Raw genomic sequence first — 24,776 nt, 5'->3', positions numbered from 1 at the left:
GATTCTCTGTTTGGGTGCAGAGAGAAGTTTGAGTTTGGTCTGGAAGGCCTGTTTTCACAGTCCTGCTGGCTCAAGAGTGCAAAACCCTTCAGGATATTACAGACTGTGTTTTTAGCTGAGAGAATGAGAAGGTTGTTCAGAGGTCAGCACATGAAAGAATGCATATATTCAATCTTTTTATTTAAGGCACAGCCTCACGCTATCTCTGGCCTGCTTATCTTTCATCACGCAGACACACTTCTGTTAGGTTACTGATGGAGCGGTGCGATTTGGGGGAGCAAAATCTAATTGCATTTTTCTTTTTAAATTGTATTGTGATTTTTAAACAGAGCAATATTCTTTCAATTTAAATTTAAGGAATATTTATAAATATATTTAACTGTATATATATACAATTGAAGTCAGAATTTTTAGCCCCCCTTATATTTTTCCCCCAATTTCTGTTTAACGGAGAGAAGATTTTTTTTAGCACGTTTCTAAACATAATAGTTTTAATAACTCATCTCTAATAGCTGATTTATTTTATCTTTGCCATGATGACAGTCAATAATATTTTATTATATACTTTTCAAGATACTAGTATTCAGCTTAAAGTGACATTTAAAGCTTAACTAGGTTAAATAGGTTAATTAAGCTAAATAGAGGAATTGTGCAAGTCGATGTATAATAATGGTTTGTTCTGTAGACAATTGGAATAAATGCTTAAGGTGGCTAATAGTATTGACCCTTAAAATGGTTAAAAAATAATAATACCCTAAAAGAAAAAGTATTTCCAGAAGAAAAAATATTCTAGGAAATACTGCGAAAAATTCCCTGCTCTGTTAAACATCATTTGGAAAATATTTGAAAAAGAACATAAATGCTAATAACTTTGACTTCAACTGTACATGTATTATAGGCATACAGTATGTGTAGTCATTATATATTTTGTATGCAAATTAAAAGTCTGTCCCCTTCTCTTAACAAAACAACAGATCTATGCATTTTAATGTGCTTATAGTTTTGAAAATATGATTTCAAGTGTGAACAAAGCAACAGTAAGTTAGTAGGTAAAAACAGTAAGTGGGTAAATAAAGAAGCATTAAAGGCATAGCCATTTTTCTCAGAAATCATATTTCTAAAGGTGCTGTTGACTTGAAATTGATGTCACCAGATGTCTATAACAATTTGTTTATGATAACAATTGATTGATTGATATTACAACTAATGTAATCCATACATACAAAGTAAAAAACACAAGTAATTAGTTTTTTCTAATTTAAAAAAAAATTCTAATTTTTAATAAACTATTTTTTTTTCTTTTTAAAATATTTTACAAATGATGTTTAACAGAGCAAGGACATTTTTATGCATGTTTGCTAATATTTTTTTCTTCTGGAGATAGTCCTGTTTTTTCTTTTAAAGCATTTAAATTTTTTTTTATAAACCATTTTAAGGTCAAAATTATTAGCCACTTTAAGCTATTTTTATGACTGTCTACAGAACAAACCATCGTTATATAATAACTTGCCTAATTACCCTAACCTGCCTCGTTAACCTAATTAACCTAGTTAACCCTTTAAATGTCACTTTAAGCTGTATAGAAGTGTCTTGAAAAATATCTAGTCAAATATTATTTATTGTCATCATGACAAAGATAAAATAAACCAGTTGTTTGAAATGAGTTATTAAAACTATTATGTGTAGAAATGTGTTGAAAAAATCTTCATAAATTGGTAAGAAAAATAAACAGGGGGGCTAATAGTTCTGACTTCAACTGTATGTAATAAAATGAGATGACACAGAATAAAAGGTGTTGAACACATGAAGAAAGGAAGGTGTAAAAAGGCATGGAAGTCCCAGACAGCAGCTGAAATCTCATAGTAGTTTTTTTAGCTCCTTCTCCTCAACAGTGTAGTAAATGATTATTAGCTGCTTCAGTTTCAACTCCTACATTACCAGATGACGAAGAGGATATTTCAGCAAGACAACCCCAAACAAACTCTCAGTTGTTTAAAAAAAATAAAATATAGCTGTGCTTAATAAAACACAAGTGCTGGAGATTCAAAGCACATGTCTTTTTTTTTATTCAGCCATAATTTATAACGCAGCCTTTTGATATTTTTTTAATCTCAATAGTTGTGAATATTCAATTCAAATCTCAATATTGATGTTTTATATCAATATTTCTAATCTTAATATTACAATTGTGATTATAACTTGATTTTGATTAATTGCACAGTTCTACCTACTAACAGCTAAACTACACACAAATAAGGAAAACTGGATTGAGGCAGAATAAAGCACCTCCAGCAAACACCAGACCTCTCATGAATCACGCCAGCATAAACTCTGAAAGCACTCTTCCTTGTTTAGACTGAAATCAGTGGAGTCAGCACAGTTCTGACGCGAAGGCCATTCTTTCTTGTTCTCAGGATCTGCCTTATGTTGCTGTATTTCTCTCATTTTTCTCTCTCTTCAGGAAAGTAACCCAGGCAATCTCACGTCTGTCTCTACACCCAATCTCTTAAGTTCAGGGGTATGATGTTTGCTTTCTAAATGAGCTCTCCTTCGTTCTCACCGTCTCTTCTGAGCCGTTCGCCTTCACTCACCATCGTCATTTCAGCCACGCTCATGTCACATGCCTGCTTGACCAGCGCTGTAACACGCTCTGCTCATGCTGACAGAATCATTCACTCAAAAGCAAAATCCTCATCCTCATGCCATTGCAAATAAATTCAGTCACACACAGCAAATTATATTTTGAAGATTGTTCACGTTGCACTTTTCCAGATTCAATGACTACAGGCCATCAACCTCCTGTCATGAACTAAACAACAGCAATCATTATGTGCTCTGTTTACTGTCTTTCGAGGTAATTTATTGGCAGTATACTTTTTAATTGACAGGATCATTGTTAAAAATAAATATTAAGACCCCCAAAACTCTAGTGTTATGTGAATAAATGGTCGAAACATATAAAAGGTTACATTTTTAGTTAAAAACACCCCTATATTAATAATAGATAATTTATCTCTGTATTTTGTACAATCACTCAACTTAATTATATATTAATTAGTATAATACTTATTTAAATTTAAATATTAATGCAGTATTTTAAGAAAAAATATTTTAATGCTTGTAATAAAAATCGAAAAAGATCTGTGTGAACATTCCTCAATAACTCTTTGTATTTTTTTAATAATAATAATAATGTTTTACAGCTTTAAAACCTCCAGTGTCCCTGTATCTGGTGTTACACTCAGTAAACAGCAGTGAGTTTGGTGAACTGATGTCCTTCATGGCCAATCACAGTCCTTTCTGTTGAGCATGAGCGGGAAGTTGGCGTTTTAAAAATTTCTTTACCGATTGGTATCGAATTCCACTATCATGACAACACTACAGTACATCTACAGCTTTTACTATGAAGCCTAAATGTTCTCCTGATATCAGGCTGCTGAACTGTGCATGATAAAAGCACCACTTGATCCTCTTCTCTCTCCTCTCTGAATAGTTCCTCTCTTCTCCCATATTTCCCAGAAAAAGAGCCTCATTCATGATATGTCCGTTCTCATAGGAGTGTCTTAGACAAGTCAAACCTTTGTCCTGCCATTCAGGCACTGATGATGAACGAGGCTGAGCTTATGCAGTAGACACTACGGGAAGAGAAACCTGTCAAACTGACCCTCCACAGAAAAACAAGCTAGATGTGATGATTTTTCTTTTTCGACAGTTCCTGAGAATTTGATGAGCTCAGGTCAGGTGTCCTCTCACTTCCTCATATGAACAAACTCGAGCTTTGAGTGAGCCGTGAGCTTCATATACCAGCCTCAGCTTGACCTCCACACACACACACCTGCCATCCGCCTCCATAACCTCACACCATAAAACACTCTCCTGTCAGCCGGCGATCACACACTTGAACTTGACCTGTTGGTTTTCACACAGGAGTACGAGGCCAAGGTGTGTAAATCTGGCCAGAGTCCCTCGCTGCCTGCTCAGAGCCGACGGAAGAACCTGGAGTTTGAGCCACTGTCCACCACCGCGCTCATTTTAGAGGACCGACCTGCGTGAGTATTCCTGTACTGCTAAAAAAATAAGCAGATTCAGCTTAAGGCCCTGTCCACACAAACAGGGGTATTTTTCAAAACTGCATGTTTTTCAATGCGTTTTCACTGTTTGTCCACAAGAAAACCCTGTGTAAAGTGGCTGAAACTGAAACTTTTTAAAAACTATAGGTGGGCATAGATTATTTTTTGTAAATCTAGATTAATCTCACTGTAATCTTGGAATTAATCTAGATTAAAATGGCTTATTTGAATTCTGACGAAGGCATTCAGAATATGTGTGCTACCTAAATAATGACTAAAGTAAGTCTTTGAGAATGGGTTTCTCAAGCCAGGTGGCGCATTAGACCAGGGGCTCATCTCCTGTTTCCAAAATGCGTCACAAACTGCTTGAGAAACTGTTCTACTATGATAATTGGTGGTGAAAATAAATGATGTTCAATAAGATGTACTTGTGTTTACTAACAGTTTATTCAGCTAAACATGAATTTTGAACTGTAGGCCTACATAAGCTCCAAACAGCCATTTTTGATGACCCTAATCCAAGTAAAGTCATAACTAGGGCCAGGCGGAATCTGCAAACGTTTTTTGCTAATTCTGCTGAGAATTTTGGTAAAAATCTGCGGATTTCTGCGGAATTATTTTGCAAGTATCCAGTGGAGTATCCTAACCAAAACCTTAATATATTAAATAAAAAGTAATAAATTACTGAATAAAAACAAATTCAGACTTACACATTTACTCAAGTAAATAAACAGAATTAATGATGGGTTAAAAATCTGCAGAATTCTGCGGAATTCTGTGGAAAATGTGCGGAATTCTGCGCGCACAGATTCCTTGTGGGCCTAGTCATAACTGAACTTAACATAAGACATGTGGAGTATGCAAGTATTATTGGCATTACTGAAGTAAACACCGCAATCAAACTATTACCATCATGTTGGACTTTTCCCCATATTTTCCAACAAGATCCACACACATGTCTGTCAGTAAAGGACAGTGCGCACACACACACACACACACACACACACACACACATACATACATCGTGAAATGCAGAGGTTTTTTTTCTTTCCATTTGGCGTGCTATATTAAATTCCGGTACACTCTCACCAGTCTTTACTCCTTATTTGCGTCTAATACCCCAGTTTGCCACGGGGGCATGAATGAAATGTTCATGAGTTAAAGTTACCCAAAAAACAGGAAACTCTTACATGAAAGCACTTCACGTAAACACTTTAATTATATTATTGTCTATCAAGGCAAATAACTAGATTACAGATGTCCTTGTAACCGTAGTCAGGAGTGTCTTCAAAGTAAGTGAAAGATCCAGAAGGGCATCCTGCTAATTTAATTCAGAAGCGCACTTTTTTTTTGTCAGACGGCTCACCGGTCAGGTATACATCCGCGCTAAAATATCAAGGTGAAAGTCATGATAGCTTGCGTAGAACAGACCCAGCTCCCAACCCAATTTTGAGAATAGATTAACAGCGATAAGTGTCTCGTGCTAACACAGCACGTAACGCCGATAACAGCCCACCACTACTAAAAACTCTGACTTTGGTGACAATTTTCTGAAACTCTGGGTAAAGTCAAAGTCCGTTTAAGGTAAGTAATTTCACTCAACGGTCATATTTGAAACCCCTGTTGGGCAATATGTTAGGGCATTCAGTCTGAATGGGGAAACATCAAACTCTCCAAAACTGTTGTGTTACAGATTATCATCCTTTGGATAAAATTGCAACGTACTGTATAGTCAAACAAAATGTGCAAAATCAATATAAACTGAAACAAATTTTTGTCCTTACCAGCTATAGTTTATAACGATCCTTAATTCCTAAATTATAAAATCACTTTTTATAAAAGGCTTAAACACAGTTGTGTGGCAACAATGTGTGACTGTAGCCAGCATCTAATGATAAAAATGTATTCAATCATATTGTTTATAACTGCTTTTCAATAAAACATTCTTATTCATAAAAAAATGTCAACGACGGGTGAAAGCCCCACCCTCCCTGATTAGTATAGACAACCCTGATTGAAGCCGCTGTTGACCATTACGGCTATTACGGAGTTTTTACACCGTGCCTGCTGAAGATAATGTCCGCCACTAAGAGGCTTTATAAATGTGGAGTTCTAGGATGCACAAATGAAAACCGTAGTTTTGAATCTGCCACTATGCTGACACACAGGCTTTTGTAGCTCTGCCCTCTTTTGTAAGGAGATCTGGGAGTACAATCTTGGTTAAATTTAAAGTGACAGTCACCAAAACTGCACAATTTAGATCAAAGCCTAAAAGAGGCAGTTTCAAAGAGTTATAAAACATTATTTGTGGGGTGTTTTGAGCTGAAACTTTATTTAGACACTCTATACATCAGAGACTAATTTTACATTTTGTAAAAATGGGCATAATAGGTTCCCTTTATTAGGAAAATATAATGTTGATAATTTAGTGGATATGTTACCGTAAGCAGTAAGAGTCTCGGCTCTTTGAACAGTCAGTAGATGAATTGTCACATTTGGTGGCGTTCCTATGTTAAGTGTTCAGAATACATTGACCTGCATTACATATATCCTAGCAAACCTCGAGAGGCTCACCTTTCTCAAACAAAGGGCTATAAATAAGACTTCGCACAGACTGGCTTGTATTTCGCCACGCAAGTCACTTCAGTCCTCAAGTCCTTATTAAGAATAAATGACCAGCGAAATGTGAGCATGTCAGCCAAACTGTGAGCTAAGCCAATGACGAGGCAGTGTCCAGAAACATACAAGTTAATTCATCAAGTTTTTCCTCTTCAGTCATGTCAATGCTGTGAGATTTCCAGGCTGTGTTTGCGAGACATGTAATTGTCCGTTTTGTTGTGACAACTGGAACCATTGGCTTCCTTCCTCAGGAACCTCCCTGCAAAGTCGGAGGAGGAAGCACAGCGCCACCGTCAGGAGTATGATGAGATGGTGGCGGAGGCCAAGAAGAGAGGTATGCTCTTTTCTTTTTTTTTCTAATTTAAGTTGTCAATAAAAAGGATATCCACGAGGTCTTAAAATGTGTTCAATTCACAGAAATATTGTCTTGTGTGTCTTAAATCATTAATTAATTGACTTTTTTTTTTACTTATTTTCCTCTGTCCAAGTAAAGCTACCCAATCAGGCCGACATCCATCCAATCACCAACAATCCATCTTAATAACAAAAAATCTTAGTAACAATACAAATAAGAAAACCTGGGGATTTTAGCAGCATGTGGATACGTAATTAAATATACAATTGTAAAACAACACTGTGTAAAATTCACTGCGTAAATGGTGCCTAGAAAAATTAATAATCAATCTTTGTGAGTGCAAAAATGTGTCAGTGATCATAAATGTAAATAGAAATATTATTATTTTGAGTTGTATAGTACAATTGATCTTGAGTTTTATGATAATCGCCTCAGTTATTGACATTAATGACAATTGTAGGCCAAAAATAAACGTACAGAAAATGCCTTTATATAAACCAGACTTGTTCACAAAAGAGATTGACCCATACAGTACAATTCCACAATAATGTATCTTGCATAAGTTAGTCATTAAATGAGGAAATGATCAATTTCATGTTGTCTGGAATGCTTTTGGCCCTCTGTTTCGTTAATGTTTAATGTGCTACTTTTGTTCGCAGAGCTAAAAGAGGCTCAGAAGAAGAAAAAGCAGATGAAAGAAAGGTTTAAACAGGAAGAGAGCATCGCTAACGCCATGGTGGTTTGGAACACTGAAATCCTCCCTAACTGGGAGAGCATGTAAGATTTACCACAACCTTCCCTGATAAAGGTTATTGCACACTGAATCCGAATTTGTTGTACTAATTATTCGCCTGGAATTAATTCCAAAAAATACTAAATTAATTCGACAGTATTAACACACTTTCTAAAACTCTGAAACGTTTGTCTGTTATAAAAAAATTATAACCGGCTTCGTTTTATTATAATATTTTTTTTTCAGTTTTTCTCCACCACATAAGCGCTTTGAGAGGCATTTTGCCAGTTCAGAGCCAGTTCAGAGTGTCACTTTATGACAAACGCAGTGCATAATATAAGACAGAATGTGGTGGACATTTGAGAACCAATGTGCTGGATTCAATGACTAGCGCACCTCTCCCCTGCTGCTAAATGTGGTTTATTTATAAAATAATTTCGAGAGGATCACATGCTTATGATTGAACACAGCTGGTCATGCATTATCCAATTCATGATTCACCAATCAGACCATTCCCTGGTCACTATAAATACCCTAAGTTACATATTACAGCCATCTTCGTTTTGAAGAATCCCCCGTTTCCCCCCTGCTCCTCCTGATGGGTGGCACGGTGGCCCAGTGGTTAGCACTGTCGCCTCACAGCAAGACTGTCACTTGTCCTTTACATGTTCTTCTCGTGCTCACATGGGTTTCCCCCAGGGCCCCCCGGTTTCCTCCCACCGTCCAAAAACATGCAACTTAAGTTAATTGACTAAATCCAAATCAACATCATAGATGTTCTTTTAGTAAGAAGTTATATCTTAAGATCAATCCCATCTGTTCATTAGCTACTACAGCAGGGGAGTTTCGAGATCTACCTGAGCTCAAACTCCCCTCTCGCCCTGCAACAGGAGGGAGCCCTGGGCTTGACGATCTTTTGATAAAAAATCGTCAGCTAAGTGTGAACACTTGAATTGGGGTGCGTGTGTCCATACTTTTGATGTACTGCCCGTAGACTTTCTAATAGAAAGCTAGATGCCTTATGGTCTTCTTCAGTCTATTGCTGTAATAAGTCAAGTTGCCACAATCTATTATAATGTCTATGGTACAGCCAGTCTCTGTTCCGGATTTGTTTACGTACGTAATATGTGAAGTACCGCAAGCAATGCATCAAAATCCTCTGATTTCCTAAAATAAACTTTGCATTTGGGGATAATCCAGTGCAGCTCTTTGATAAGGAGCAGAACTAACTCCTTCCTCTCTCTATGCAGTAGTGGGTGAACACAATATGTAGCCTATTCCTCTTTCTTTTTCAACTTTGGAGAAGAGAGGAGAACAAAGTATCGCTGCTTGAATTGACTTCGAATTTTTTTGTGGTTTTTTTACGTGGATTAGTTAATACTCGTTGGGCTCAGTGTGCAAGGTCTGTGTACGCTACCTGACAAAAGTCTTGTCGTAGATCCCAGCTGTAAGAGCAACAAATAATAACTAGACTTCTAGTTGATCATTTGGAAAACCGGCAGAAGGTTTTTCAGATGACTTGTCTGTTGAACCGCATCCCAATCATCACAAATACTGCAGAAGACCTACTGGAACCCGCATAGACCAAAGATTCTCTCAGAATTCAGTCAAGTTTGATGAAAGAAAAATCATGGTTGCATTCAGTTTGGGGTGTGTGAGAGATCTGCAGAGTGGATGGCAACATCAACAGCCTGAGGTACAATACGAATTATATTTTTGTTTGTGCCGGTCCAACTGTGCGATGATGATTTGTTCCGCTTCTTGGAAAATAAGGATTTAATTAACGCTTCACTGCTTCACAGCGAAGTGTTTAATAGCAACATTGGCAGGAAAATATACATTTAGATTTCAAAGAAAATATCTTAATATTAAAAATGAATCATAAGTTTGATCCTATCAATGTCATAACGAATGGCTTTAAATAATGTAGCCTAGTTGTCTTTCTAATGATTAATGAAGGAATTATAATGCTTTGTTTCATTGTTTAACTTTGTTTACAAGTAGCAGAGTATTTACAGCTACTGATTAGGTTACTTCTGTCCGTTCGCATCCTGTCCCTTTGTGGCGACATAATCGCAAACTGCTGTCATACCTGAAAAACACGTTCTTACTCCTTTAGAGCGGCAGCGGTACAGCGTACAGCAGTAATGGCCAAGACATTTGTGCTGCCCATTACATTACAAGCCACAGAATTCTTAAGCAGGATAGCGCTCCTTCTCACACTTCAGCCTCCACATCAAAGTCCCTGAAAGCAAAGAAGGTAAAGGTGCTCCAAGATCGGACAGCTCAGTCACCAGACATGAACATTATTGAGCATGTCTGAGGTAAGATAAAGGAGGAGGCATTGAAGATAAATCCAAAGAATCTTGATGAACTCTAGGAGTCCTGCAAGAACGCTTTCTTTGCCATTCCAGATGACTTTATTAATCGGTGATTTAATTCATTGCAGAGATGTATGGATGCAGTCCTCCAAGCTCATAGGAGTCAGACACAATATTAATTCTTTTTCCACTGCAGCATGACTTCATATTCTATACTGGACATTATTCCTATTAAGTGTAAGCGAAGTCAGACTTTACTCTCCTAATTAAATAATCAAAAATCAAGGCATGATCATATTTTATTTTGGTAAAATAAGCGTAATCTAGAGGCCCTTGCCTTTCATATAGGCTACGTTTGATGCTAAATGATCAACTAGAAGTCAAGTTATGATTTGTTGTTTCTAAAATAGGCGACAAGACTTTTGTCAGGTAGTATTCGTTGCAGATTTTTCAGATATAAATATACGAAAAAAATGTATACAAAAATTTTTCAATGACTTCAATGTGCAAAGACCTGAGCTGTAAACAACATAATCGCTCTGATGCTAAAACTAGATCTGCCGAAGTCAGCAGCATTTCAAGGCATCAAGCTAATCGCTTTCGACAGTTCCAGAATATAACGATAATATCTGTTTTTCAGGCGTGGCACACGGCGTGTGAGGGATCTGTGGTGGCAAGGTCTTCCTCCCAACGTGAGGGGTAAAGTCTGGAGTTTGGCCGTTGGGAATGAGCTGAACATCACCTCAGGTTTTCTTCTGTTTACTCTAGTCTTTTCATGTGTCAGTGCAGAGCCACCTTTGAAGTTGCGCTTAAGCTCTGGATTAGCTAAACCTTTTGGGCGAACGATCTTTTTGGAGTGTGTCATTATGCAGTATTCACATGAACGATGCAGGTTCGCCCGAGGCCGTTTTTTAAAACTTCTTTGTAATGAAAAGGGCCGGAAGATATTTGGATGAGTTTCTTTCTGACACTCCTCAGTAAGAACGATTTCTTAAGCACTTAGGGCTTTCAGAAGTGAAGGTTTGGACTAAGCCGTACACACAGGCCATGTTTTGTGATTAAAGCTGTCTGTAAATTGTAACGCTCTTTCTTTTCTGATTCTTTTTTAGATTTGTATGAGATCTTTCTGTCGCGGGCCAAGGAGCGATGGAAGAGCTTCAGAGAAACGGGCAGTGAGATTGAGTCAGATGGTATGTCTGTGTTCTTCATATCACTTTAGACATGCCAAACTGAAGGAAGGAAGGAATGAATGAATCAGTTCAGCTAATTCACAGTTCTATCCGAGTGATTCATTAGCAGATCATTGATTCTTTTAAATGGGTTTCAACTCATCAACTGTTTATGCACAAATTGCAAACTTTTTGCAAACTCAAATGTATATGTGCAGTGGATATTTACATTTACAAATGGGTATGTAGAGTCTAGCTATGATTATGCACGACACTGTACATACCCATTTGTAGGTGTACATAATGGAGCTAATTATGTACATAATGTAAATACTGAAATGTTTTCAAAAAACTGTCAGTACATTGGACGTGTATCTGAACATCATAAAACAAGTGTTGTTGTGTTTGTTACAGTGGACAGTGCCGACCGCGAGTCTAGTCTGGATCTGATCAAGCTAGACATCTCCCGCACATTCCCATCCCTCTTCATCTTCCAGAAGGTTCTGTTCACTCTCTTTCTCTCACTCTCATATGTAGCATATCAGTTTAATTGTAATATTTCTGTCAGAGTCAGCTCTTTGGTACACTGTAACTCCTGTGTGAGACTCTCGTTGGTTTGTTGTGTTAGGGTGGGCCGTATCATGATCTCCTGCACAGTGTTCTGGGGGCTTACACCTGCTACAGACCTGATGTGGGATATGTAAGTGATCAAACATCTTTTATGTTCCTACACTATTTCTCATTCACATATAAAAACATCACTGAATTGTCAAAAATTGCATTCTATGGACAAACCGTGTGTGTGTGTGTGCGTGCGTGCGTGCGTATATATATATAGAGATATGTATATATATATATATATATATATATATATATATATATATATATATATATATATATATATATATATATATATATATATATATATATATATATATATATATAGCTATATATAGATATATAGATATATATAAATATATATATAAATATATATATATATAAATTGACCTGTCCACCAAGTTACCTTTACATGCGCGCACACACACACATATAAATATATATACACACACACACACACGCATACATATATATATATATATATATATATATATATATACATATATATATATATATATATATATATATATATATATATACATATATATATATATATATATATATATATATATATATATATATATATATATATATATATATATATATGTGTGTGTGTGTGTGTGTGTGTGTGTGTGTGTATATATTTATATGTGTGCGTGTGCGCGCATGTAAAGGTAACTTGGTGGACAGGTTAATGTACATACATAAGGGACAATAAAAGTGAACAAATGAAGCAAGTATCATAGGTATAAATAAAACAGATAGAAAGAAACCAGTCAGTGGTAAAGAGTAACAACAATGCTTATAATGTATGATAGTGATAATGACAGTAAAAAGAAAGAAAGGACAATAGTAATAATAACTGAAAACAGCAATAATGTTAAACCACAAGTACTACACCCACTACTACTACAGAAAGTTACTAAAATTACAACTACCCTGTACTACTGCTACTACTACTACTACTACTACTACAATGTCTACTACTACTGATACTACTACAACAACGGTCACTACTACTACTATTACTGATACTACTACAGCAATCAATGCTACTACAACATCTACTTTGACAACATCTACTACTTCTGATAATGCTACACCGACCACCACTACTACTACAACTACTACTACTACTACTACTACAACAACACCTTTACTACTTCTAATACCACTATAACAATGACATCTACAGTACTACTACATCTACTACTTCAATAATCCCATCTACAATAGAGCAAATAATTAAAGCTGGACAAATAATAATAATAATAATAATAATAATAATAATAATAATAATAATAATAATAATAGTAAGTAGTTAAAGTGACATTTAAAGGCTAAACTAGGTTAACTAGGCTGGTTAGAGTAATTAGGCAAGTCATTGTATAATGATGGTTTGTTCTGTAGACAATCAAAAAACAATTATTGCTTAAGATGGGTAATAATATTGACTTTAAAATGGTGTTAAAAAAATTAAAAACTGTTTTTATTCTTGCCGAAATAAAACAAATAAGACTTTCTTCAGAAGAAAAAATATTATAGGAAATACTGTGAAAAATTCCTTGCTCTGTTAAGCATCATTTATGAAATATTTGAAAAAGACAAAAAATTCACAGGAGGGCGAATAAATTTGACTTTGACTGTGTGTGACGTCCTTGTAATTCACAAATGCTTCAAAATCATACTTTACTAGTCTAGTCTTGACTTTCAAATTTGGCCACAGGTTTCCTGAGTTATAAGTATAATAAGTGTTGTTTTCTGTATATAATTCATTATGCATATGGAAAGTCCTCATAAATCACCAATACCAACATATGCGTGTGTTTTCCAAACTCTTTTTGCCACTGAAGATGCAATAATTTTGGTCATAAATACAGTAACAATAGTAAGACTGTGAAATACTACTATTGAAAGGAATTGTTTTTAGTTGAATATATTTTTAAATACTATATATTCTTAAATATGTATTCCAGCAATGCAAAGTTGAAGTATCAGTTCTTAAAATACAAAATAATTGCTGAAATGTCTTTGAGTATTTACAAAATTGGAAATTATTGATCATTTTATAAATGGGTGGCACGGTGACTCAGTGGTTAGCACTGTTGCCTCACAGGAAGAAGGTTGCCGGCTGGGCCAGTTGGCATTCCTGTGTGGAGTTTGCATGTTCTCCCCATGTTGGCGTGGGTTTCCTCTGGATGCTCTGGTTTCCCCCACAGTCCAAAGACATGGGCTATAGGTGAAATGAATAAATTAAATTGGCCATTGTGTGTGAATGAGTGCGTGTGGATGTTTCCCAGTACTGGATTCCAGCTGGAAGGACATCCGCTGTGCAAGAAATGCTGGATAAGTTGGTGGTTCATTCCACTGTGGCGACCCCTGATGAATAAAGGGACTAAGCCGAAGGAAAATGAATGAATGAATTTTATAAATTGAATTACAATATGATCAAATTTATGCTTTAATTGATTTTGTAATCGTAATCTTATCCTAAACCAATCTGTCAGGCATATGAATAAAAAGCACTCAAAATAAAATAAAAGACCTGAAAATTAATAGAAAGTTCAAACGAGCAGTATTTATTTTAAAAAAGTTTTTAAGATAATACAAACTTCATATATTTGATGCACCCTTTTTAAATGAATAAAGATGTAATATTGTGTGACGTGCCTTTCTTTTGGCTGCAGGTTCAGGGCATGTCCTTCATTGCTGCTGTGTTGATTCTCAATCTGGAGGAGGCCGATGCTTTCATCGCCTTCGCCAATCTCCTCAACAAACCCTGTCAGATGGCTTTCTTCAGAGTGGACCACGAGCTGGTACTGAGCCTCCCGTTATTTACACTTTACACAATGTGACAAAATATTCCCCCGTTCAAAATAAGCCTAGTGTTTGCTTCAAAACTCAATCACCAAACTATTTTGCACCTCAATAAATATTTATAAAGTTTACCTCTGTCTCAGTTGCTTGTGGGGATTTTCCCTCTTGCAGCTTCAGAATAAATTACAAAGTTCCAATGTTTTGTGTCTTGTGAATTCTGTCTCTTTCTTATTCAGATGCTGAAGTACTTTGCAGCGTTTGAGGTGTTTTTTGAGGAAAACCTGCCCAGACTGTTTAATCACTTCAAGAGTTACAACCTCACGCCTGACCTGTATCTGATAGACTGGTGAGTCCACGATGAGGCCGCTCATTTAGACAAACACCTGAAAAGCCTGGCTCACACTGCAATTATTTTATTTTATTTTTTATAATTTTAAATGATTGTAGCGTGTCAGACTGCACGAACACGACTCCCATGTCACACTGTAAGATCTCAGTTGTCTTATTGTCAGACTGAATGACAATAAAGAAATGCCACACATAAGACAATCCATTTAGAGTTTCACTATCCCGCTTTCTAACTTGATACCTCACGGAAAGCATAAACAAACTGTAATGACAATTTATTGGAATCTTTTTGGATTTCCAAAATGTGTCTCCAAAATTGACCAAATTGTGGCTAAGTAATTATGGGATGAAATTCTCACGTATTGTATTTAATCTTAAATATTAAAACCAAAACCTCAGATGCAAGTGTTTTTCTTCCAGAAGACATTCAAAATATAACAATATGTACAGTGAGTAACACAGATCATGTCCGTTTCAACAGCATTCAATGAATAGTTCACCCAGAAATGATCATTTCTTGAACACAAAACAAAAGAAGATATTTTGAAGAATGTTGTAGCTTTTATACTGCATTAAACACAATTTCTTACAGGAGTGACATTTACTATTGAGTATAGTAATACAATTATTATTGTGACTGCATTTCTGAACAAAACTAATGCATCTTTAGTGGCCAAAAGAGATTTTTAAGAACACACACACTCAGTTTGTGAATTTAAAGCCATTGACTTCCACTATCATTTGTGTTCTGCCAAGGAAATGAATGGTTACCGGTTTCCAACATTCTTCAAATTATCTTCTTTTGTGTTCAACAGAAGAAAGACACTCAAACAGGTTTCTGCCAGAGGATACGCACAATATAATAATACTGTATTTAAAGTGACTACGAAAATGTCAGCTTCTACAGCATTAAATAGGTATCTCACCCAAAAATGATTATTTCCTAAACACAAAACACAAGAAGATATTTTGAAGAATGTTGTAGCTTTTAAGACTATATGAGGAAATTAACATTTTACAATCTGCTGCTTTAAAAAAAAATCCATATAGTGGTATCTTTAGTGGCCAAAAGAGACTTTCATGAACACACACACACAGTTTGACTTCCACTGTCATTTTTTTTTACTAAGGAAATAAATGGTTACTGGTTTCCAACATTCTTCAGATTATCTTCTTTTGTGTTCAACAGAAGAAAGACACTAAAACAGGTTTGGAACCATTTAAGGGAGACTAAATGATGACAGAATATTCCTTTATGGGTGAACTATTCCTTTAAGACAACAATTAGTATATTATTGCAGACAATACTATTCTGCACCCCTTGCAAGTAAAGTAAATACAGTATATTAGACTATTAAAGTTTGAGGCTGTGTTCCTTTCAGTATAAGTTTTGTGGCCGTGTAGTCTAAATGAAACCCTACCCAATAATGTACTGTTTAATTCCAAATTCAGTACCATTATTATAAACAGAGACTTTAATGAATCTGTTTGAATCTCAAATATTAAAAGCAAAACATCAGATGCAAGTGCTTGATGATACGCACAATATAATAATGTGTAAAGTGAGTGACTCGGATAATGTCTGTTTCGACAGCATTAAATGGATAGCTCACCCAAATATTATCATTTTTTAACACAAAACAAAAGAAGATATTTTGAAGAATGTTTTAGACTTTATACTGCATTACAAACAATTCCTTGCAGGAGTAACATTTACTATTGAGTATAGTAATACAAATACTATTGCTACTGCATTTCTGACCAAAACAATGCATCTTTAGTGACCAAAAGAGACTTTCAAGACCACACACACAGTTTGTGAACTTGTAGCCATCGACTTCCATAGTAATTGTTTTCTATTAGGGAAATCAGTGGTTACCGGTTTCCAACATTCTTCAAAATAACTTTCTTGTGTTTAACAGAAGAAAAAACTCAAACAGGTTTGGAACCAGTTAAGGGTCCTTAACCCTACAAAATAGTGTACTGTTTTATTCTAAATTAAGTACAATTATTATAAATGGAGAGTTTAATGAATCTGTTTGAATCTCAAAAATTAAAAGCAAAACATCAGATGCAATGCTTTCCTTTCAGAGGATACGCACAATATAATAATGTGTAAAGCAGGGGTGTTCAAAGTTAGTCCTGGAGAGCCGGTGTCCTGCTGACTTTATCTCCAACATTCTTCAGCACACCTGCCTGGAAGTCTCTAGCACAGTGGTTCTCAAAGTGGGGGTCGGGACCCCCCGGGGGGTCGCGGGACAATGAGAGGGGGTCGCTTGGTGATTTACAAAAATTTGAACAAACTTTTATGATTACCATTGTTAATCCATAACCTACAGAAGATAAAAAAATAGTTACATAAAAAAATACAGTATCCAAACAAAAAGCCATCAGCCTTTGGTTTTTTTATTTTTTATTATTATTATTTTTTTTTACATTGATTGCAACCCTTAGGGTTTTTACATTAGATTAATGACAAAGCAATGACAAAGCAATAGCGTCAGTGCACCAGATTCTACAGCACTAGCTAAACTTTCTGACACCGTTACAGCACTCGCTTACATTTAAAATACATACAGGACACTAAACATGGAGTATGATGTGTAAGTGCCAGTCTCCAAAATTAAACCAAGAAAAGACTTGGGATGTAACTTAAATATTGTGCCCACCAGTCTAATTAGATGAGGTTAATATAAAATAATCATAATAAAAATGATATGGGACTGTTGCACTTTTTTTGTGTTGTCAATATGCTTGTGTTTATATAGGCTGATTGGTTTGTGTGAGTGTTGCGTGCAACGTTTGTATGATATATAAATGGTTATGGTATAACCACTTATGAAAGTAGTGGGGGTCGCGAGTCATTGGCATTGTTATTTTGGGGGTCCCGGGCTGAAAAGATTGAGAACCCCTGCTCTAGCATACCTAGTAAGAGCTTGATTGGCTTGTTCAGGTGTGTTTGATTAGGGAAGGAGCTAAACTCTTCAGGACACTGCCCCTCCAGGACCAAGTGTGGACACCCCTGGTGTAAAGCGAATGACACAGATCTTGTCAGCATTAAATGGATAGCTCACCCAGAAATGATCATTTTTTGAACACAAAATAAAAGAAGATATTTTGAAGAATGTTGTAGCTTCTATACTGCATTAAATTTCTTACCACAGTAACGTTTACTATTGAGTATAGTACTACACTTTACTCAATTGTACTCAAATGTACTAATACAATTACTGGTTTCCAACATTCTTCAAAATATCTTCTTTTTTGTTTAAGAGAAGAAAAACCCCAAATATGTTTGGAACCCCTTAACTAGCATAAATGATGACAGAATATTCCTTTTTGGGTGAACTAACACTCTACGGCAACAATTGGCATATTATTGATGAACCCCTAGCAAGTAAAGTTATTAAAGTATAGTAGACTAGTAAAGTTTGAGGCTGTGTTCCATTCAATATCAGGTTTCTGGACGTGAAGACAGAAAAAAACCCTTATTGTCCTTTTCTTTATCTCTGTGTAAAATGTTTCTTCCTAAATGTGTGCATCTGCAGGATCTTCACGCTGTACGCTAAGTCTCTGCCGCTGGATGTGGCGTGTCGGGTGTGGGACGTCTTCTGCAGGGACGGAGAGGAGTTTTTGTTCAGGACAGGGCTGGGTATCCTGCGGCTCTACGAGGAACTGCTTCTGCAGATGGATTTCATTCACAGTGCTCAGTTTCTGACCCGTCTGCCGGACGACACGCCGCCTGAACGCCTCTTCAGCTGCATCGCCAGCACGCAGATGATCAGCAGCAACAGGAAGTGGACACAGGTCAGTGGAACTTGAGTGAGCTAAAGTTAGTTTTATATTCGCACATTCAGACTTTCTCCTTAATATAATTTCAGAAAAGTATTCTTTGCAATTTATAATAGAGAAATTATATTCGCAGCAAATGACTATCAAAGTACAAAACTGCTTACAGTCAGTGAAATAGTGATGATGTTGTTTTGAACTCATGCTTGCATCTGATTTCAGACCAAATATTTAAAGTACAATACAGGGAGTGTATCACAAGTGGTCACTGTTAAAAAATAAAGGAATGTGCAACTATAAAACCAACTTCACCTCAACTGGAACTTGTGTGTGAGGCAGACTGGACATTAAATGCAAGTTTAGCTTTCTCCAAGTAATGTTTTGCATCACTTCTAATAATAGATAGCTAGGCAAATGAAGCTGTGTTGAGGAAATGGCAGAATTTGCATGTTTTCAGTAAACTAACACCTTGTTGTGTTGAGAGTAGCTCCATCTGCAGGGGGTTTCAAACATGTGAAAGAGTTCTAATATGCTTTTGACATGTTACACAGCTTTTTTGTGTATGAAAAACTCCAAAGACATCACATCTGTAGTTTTGAGTTTTCTTCAAGGAACAAACATCAATCATTCCTGGTTGAGTTGGGTTAGAAGTTTGTCTTTATTTTCAAGAGGTGCAGTTTTAAAGGTCTAATATCTGATGCTCATGAGACTCTTATTTCCAACTGCTCACATTTACAGACATAAATATAACGGGAAACTTTTGACTCAGGGTCTACTCGCACTATGCTATCCGAACCGTGCCCAGGCCCGTCTCCCGGATCGTTTGAGAAGTGTTAAGGCTGATTTATACTTCTGTGTCAAGCGCACGCGTATGCTACGGCGCTGACGCATAGCCCTACGCCGTGGCCGTGGTGGACGTGCACCTCTCAAACAATGTAACTACACATCGCAATGACACGTAGCGCAAGCTCTGTGATGGTCGGCTTGGTAGCGCTGACGAGTCTTGGCGGGACCGAGAGCCGTGCGAGTGGTGCGAGCCCAATGAAGCGATTGTTTACAAGTGTGGAGTCCCGCGAAGGAGCTCCTTATGGAAAGTTTTGTTTTGTGTGTACCTCATAGTTAAAATTGTTGCACGTCCGCCGGTTCCTGCCTCAAAATGAGCGAGTTTGAGCCACTTGTACATCCAGGAAGTGTTCAGAAAGAACAAAACACCAGCGAAGAAATTTGACACAGAGGAACATTAACACCTCACTGCCAACTAGCGTTTTGGAAGTGTTAATGCAGACCAACAGAGACAGAGCGCAGAAGTATAAATGCACAGCTACGCGCGTTACATGCGCCGTTGGTTACGCCGGTCACTTGACACAGAACTATAAAACAGGCTTTGGTGCTCTGAATCGGGCTCAGGCACGGTTCACTTGGCCAGCCCTGGCCCGTTGGAAGAGGTGTGGACGTTGGAGCGCGGTTCACTTAGGCTTAGGCGCGGTACGCTTGTGTGTGAGTGCAAAACGCACCTAAGCCGAAACTGAAAGCGAGATGTGAGTTTTAAGGGGTTGTTTCATATGGATTTATTAATCATTCTTACCGTTCAATGAATGCAAACTGTCGTAGTTTATTAAAGACACAAACCTGCGCACCTTCATCAAACCTCCTAATTCCTGCAGCACGAGGACTTTATGATTGTTTATGAGCGTCAAAAGTGGCGGATCTGTTCGGCGAAATATTTGACTGCGTGGCACTGCATATCAAACAACTTAAACGATATAACTGAAGAAATCTCCACTGTGTTGAGCGAGAGCGTTTACTGAACAGCGCATCATCAATGACCTAATCGTGCCCAGGCCTGAACGTAATGAGAGTGCGGGCCGTCGGAGGAGGCAGGAGGGAGGACAAGCGCTTCAAGGCTTCTACAGTTCAAGGCAACTGTACATAGTGAGAGTAAGCCCTAGGTCTAAAGATCTAAATTAGGGCTGCACGGTATTGGAAAAATTTTACATTGCAATATTTTTTTCACTGCGATATATAATGCCATTTGCGAGTCTATAATTTTATTAATAATGGTCTTATAAATGTCTTAAAAAGTCTTAAATTTAACTTGGTGCAACCTGCAGAAACCCTGTAATCATTTTAATCATTTTAATTTCACTTTTTTTTTTTCTAGTGAAAAAATGCTATATATGTATTTTTCATTATTTGTTTATGCTGTCAATTATATTTATTGAAAAGAAAATTAGTATCCAGCATTTGTTTTGTGCAGCGGATGCCCTTCCAGCCGCAACCCATCACTGGGAAACATCCATACACTCTTGCATTCATACACATACACTACGGCCAATTTAGCCAATCATGTATTTGGACTGTGGGGGAAACCCACGCCAACACGGCGAGAACATGCAAACTCCAAACAGAAATGCCAACTGACCCGACCTTCTTGCTGTGAGGCGATCGTGCTACCCACTGCGCCACCGTGACCCCCTATCATAATATGTGCTTCTCTATTAATGCTAATATTGTATCTCTTTCTCTCCTCCAGGTGTTTAACGCCCTCATAAAGGATAAAGAAATGGAAAAAAGCAGCGTTCCTTCAGTGAAGAACTCTTGAACTCTCCTCAGTTTTGTATTCCCGATTGACCATATTGAATAGAAGGAAGGATTAAATAAAACTCAAAGAAATGAAGAAAAAGCTAAACTTGACTTCTTTGAAACCACGCCAGTATTAAGATAAATATTTATATGACTTCAGAAGCCTTTATGAGAAACATATTCCACCAGCTTTACTCGCGTACTGTACCAGATACCAGCATCAGGCTTTTTATTGTAATATTCCTCCTTATGGAAAGTCCTATTCGGTGAAGCTGATCGTCACATAACTCATTTTGTATGCTGAAGATTGTTTTGCAGCATTCATTCAGAGCCTGTTTAATGCACTTGAGATTTTAACAATAGAATAGTGAGAGAAAAAAAAGGTGATGTTTTTAAGCTGTCGTTTTGTAGGTGAAGAGCTTAAAAGGTGCATTAGTAAATGTACAAATGAGTCAGATGCAGTTAATGAGTGTCTTGAGGTTTTTAAAAGCATTTCGCTGCTTGTTGCCGAAGAATTATCGCATTATTTAAGTCAACAGCCCTTCTTTTAAAACACTAATATGTAGCTTCCTTTGACAACTAAATTATATTAAAGGTGCTGTATGTAAGTTTGACTCTTCCAAAGCATTAAAATAGCATAACATGTTTGCAGATATTTAAGAAACGTGCTAAGCTAACATTCTTGTTTATCTGAAAAACAATTCTGAAGTCAGATATTTTGCTGTGTAAATGTGTGTTACATGCCGAAACGTCTGTCTTTGTTTTGGTCTCTTTAACGCAGCCATTGCAGGTTTAGCCAGTTATATTTCAGCACCTCGGGTTGCCTTGGTGGAAAACAGCATATTTCAATTAGTCATTCAGAAAAGCTCTCAAAGCATGTGTCCGTGACCAATATGCGACTTCCGGTGGACAGTAGTAGACTCCGAAATGAGACGCAGATTCAGAGTTCCACATGAGGATATTAATAAGTATATAAATACATAAACATTACAATTGTAAACATGAGGTGAGCAGGTTACATTAGCTATGCTTCTATCCAAAAAATGCGAATTAACTTTATGTGCAAAACTGGATTATCGCATAAAATATGTGCGAATAAAGCAGCGTTTCCATCCAACAAATCAAACTGAACCAAAATCGTCACTTCCTGATTAACCAGCGTCAAATATCAACATTAAAAGCGGAATGAGCTGCGATAAGAGAAGCTGCGTGAGTCTTTTCTTCATTTAATATATGACATTTAATATATGACAGTGAATGCGCGGTGCGTTTGAAGGTGTCAGACGCAGAGCACAGACGCTCTTGATTCTGGAGTTCATGAATAATATAATACCACTAAAAAGGCGTTTCAGAATTACCAAAACAACACTTACGATGTTTTACAATGTGCTCAGCTGCTGGTTTGTCCATTCGCACACATTTTTATCATCGCATGATCTCTTATAACAAAATCACATGACCCTTTTTTAATGCGCATACTGAAATTTGAAAAGTGTTTCCATCGCAGTTTATGCAGATCTTTTCTTATCGAATGAAAAGTTTATGGTGGATGGAAGCGTAGCTACAATTTAGGCGGATAGCTAACGTAGCTAACCCAGTGTCCTAACAACATGCTACGTGATGAGATTTACAATGTTAAGCAATTTGGTTGTTTGAAATTTAAATACAGCCATTCAGAAGCACAACTAGTGCCCTTACTGCACTCCAACTAAATGGAAAGGTTTATAATCTAATTAATACATATGAAACATATTAAACCTCTTTAACATTATTCATTTCTGTCCGTTCGCATCCCGTCCCCCTGGTGGCTTATTCACAAACTGCGGTCATACACTAAAAACAGAGCGGCAGCAATTTCAAAAGGCGGCGGTTTAAGCCCTGGCGGTAATAGTCACTTTGAACTCTCACCTACTGTAGAATCTGAATCACTGATATGTGTTGGCTTCATTTCTAAAGTTAATTTCTAAAGTCACAGTTCTAAAGTTCAATTTCAAATGGTTTATTTTATTGTCAAGATCTGAGGCGAACTGTCTGCTGCTGCTTTCAGTAGTATGCCAAAAAAATGTCATGTAAAACAGCGTTCAAACTGACATTATTAGCATTTAACACTGTATAAAGCACATAAGGTGTACCTGAGGTGGTCATTGTCAGTTTATCCTGTTGTTCAGTTGCAAGAAATAGAAACTGAAATATCAATTTCAGGTATTGTATAGGACAAAAACTCCTTTTAATATGAACATATTTCTTCTATTGCGTGCCCCTGCTTTTATTTAGAACATGACTTAAATCAGCCTTTAGCCTCGCTAGTCAGGCACACTACTGTTGGTGTCCTCAATCTGGCAACCTGCAATTGCGTGTGTTTTGAACCAGGAGTGCAATACCTAGTTCAACCACTAGGTTTCAAACTTACATACTGCACCATTAATGTTAAGCTGCCTTTCCTCTGTATACGACAGACCGGAAGTCATTCCTGAGCTGCGTGGAGTACCGATCACCTCCGTATGCGGAAATTCGGATCCGATTTGACCTGCCGATAGGTTGTAACATTTGGACTCCTGCAACTAAACTGTATGCAACCGGCCGACCAGATGTGATTCATTCCAGTGTTGTTCAAGCAGGTCTGTGTGCGCGAGATGAGAAATAGAAGTTTTTTGGTTATTTTTTGAATCTGAAAAAGTTTAAATAATTAAAAAAAAAACATTTCTATTCATAAATGAGTAATAAAAATGATTATTTTCTAATGTTGTCTCCACATTCCCTTCAAAATTTTTAGCTGTCTATGAGTTTCTAGTATTTATTTATTCAACCATGGTGAATGCACGAAGAATAAAGCCTCTTGCTTATACACTCCTTTATTTCGGACGCTGCGAGAACAGCGTCTCTCGCATGGTGCGCGACAAAGCTGAAAATTCTGTCCGACAGCCACAAGGGGGCGTGTTACGACAGTCGTGTCCTAATGTCATGTGCAGTGGAAAGGCACCTTTAGTGTGACAGAAGCGCGGAATCATCATCATTCATTCGGAGAACTGTGAGGTACATTTTCTAACATGTTAAAGAATAAGAATGTGTGGTGAAATAATTCAATTTGTGTCTTTTTTTGTCTGCTCTGTGTTCAGTTGTTTGACTAAATGCTTTGTTCATCATGGATTTTAAGCCCAATGTGTGTAAATATTGGGTCGATTTGGTAATGTTGTATCTTAATGAAAAATGTAAATTGTATCATCGAGTCTTGGTTTGTTTTCTACACACTCCTGATTTTATTGTACAGTTTTCATACTCCAGTGAAACTGAGTTGTAAATAAGTGAACTATTTGACACCATGAGATTCAAACCTGTAAATAAATCTGAAACTGC

The 24,776-nt window shown here is 36.9% G+C and overlaps 1 protein-coding gene across 2 annotated transcripts in view; it reads left to right on the top strand.

Annotated features, from left to right (window-relative positions):
* The window catches only part of tbc1d12b (TBC1 domain family, member 12b), a 34,727-nt gene extending 9,951 nt beyond the window's left edge, over positions 1-24,776 (top strand). Inside the window, exons 4-15 of one of the 2 annotated variants that reach the window (XM_005169448.6) lie at positions 2,462-2,518; positions 3,928-4,049; positions 6,941-7,023; positions 7,704-7,821; positions 10,739-10,845; positions 11,208-11,288; positions 11,682-11,767; positions 11,896-11,967; positions 14,573-14,701; positions 14,939-15,048; positions 18,599-18,857; positions 21,373-24,776. In XM_005169448.6, the coding sequence (XP_005169505.1) occupies positions 2,462-2,518; positions 3,928-4,049; positions 6,941-7,023; positions 7,704-7,821; positions 10,739-10,845; positions 11,208-11,288; positions 11,682-11,767; positions 11,896-11,967; positions 14,573-14,701; positions 14,939-15,048; positions 18,599-18,857; positions 21,373-21,441 (1,293 nt within the window). In that variant the 3' untranslated portion in view covers positions 21,442-24,776. The remainder of the gene's footprint in view (positions 1-2,461; positions 2,519-3,927; positions 4,050-6,940; positions 7,024-7,703; positions 7,822-10,738; positions 10,846-11,207; positions 11,289-11,681; positions 11,768-11,895; positions 11,968-14,572; positions 14,702-14,938; positions 15,049-18,598; positions 18,858-21,372) is intronic. The other variant, XM_005169449.6, reaches the window with a different exon arrangement.

This window comes from Danio rerio, chromosome 12 (genome assembly GCF_049306965.1).
Source record: "Danio rerio strain Tuebingen ecotype United States chromosome 12, GRCz12tu, whole genome shotgun sequence".
Classification (NCBI taxonomy): domain Eukaryota; kingdom Metazoa; phylum Chordata; class Actinopteri; order Cypriniformes; family Danionidae; genus Danio; species Danio rerio.
This window is presented reverse-complemented; position numbering and strand designations above follow the sequence as displayed.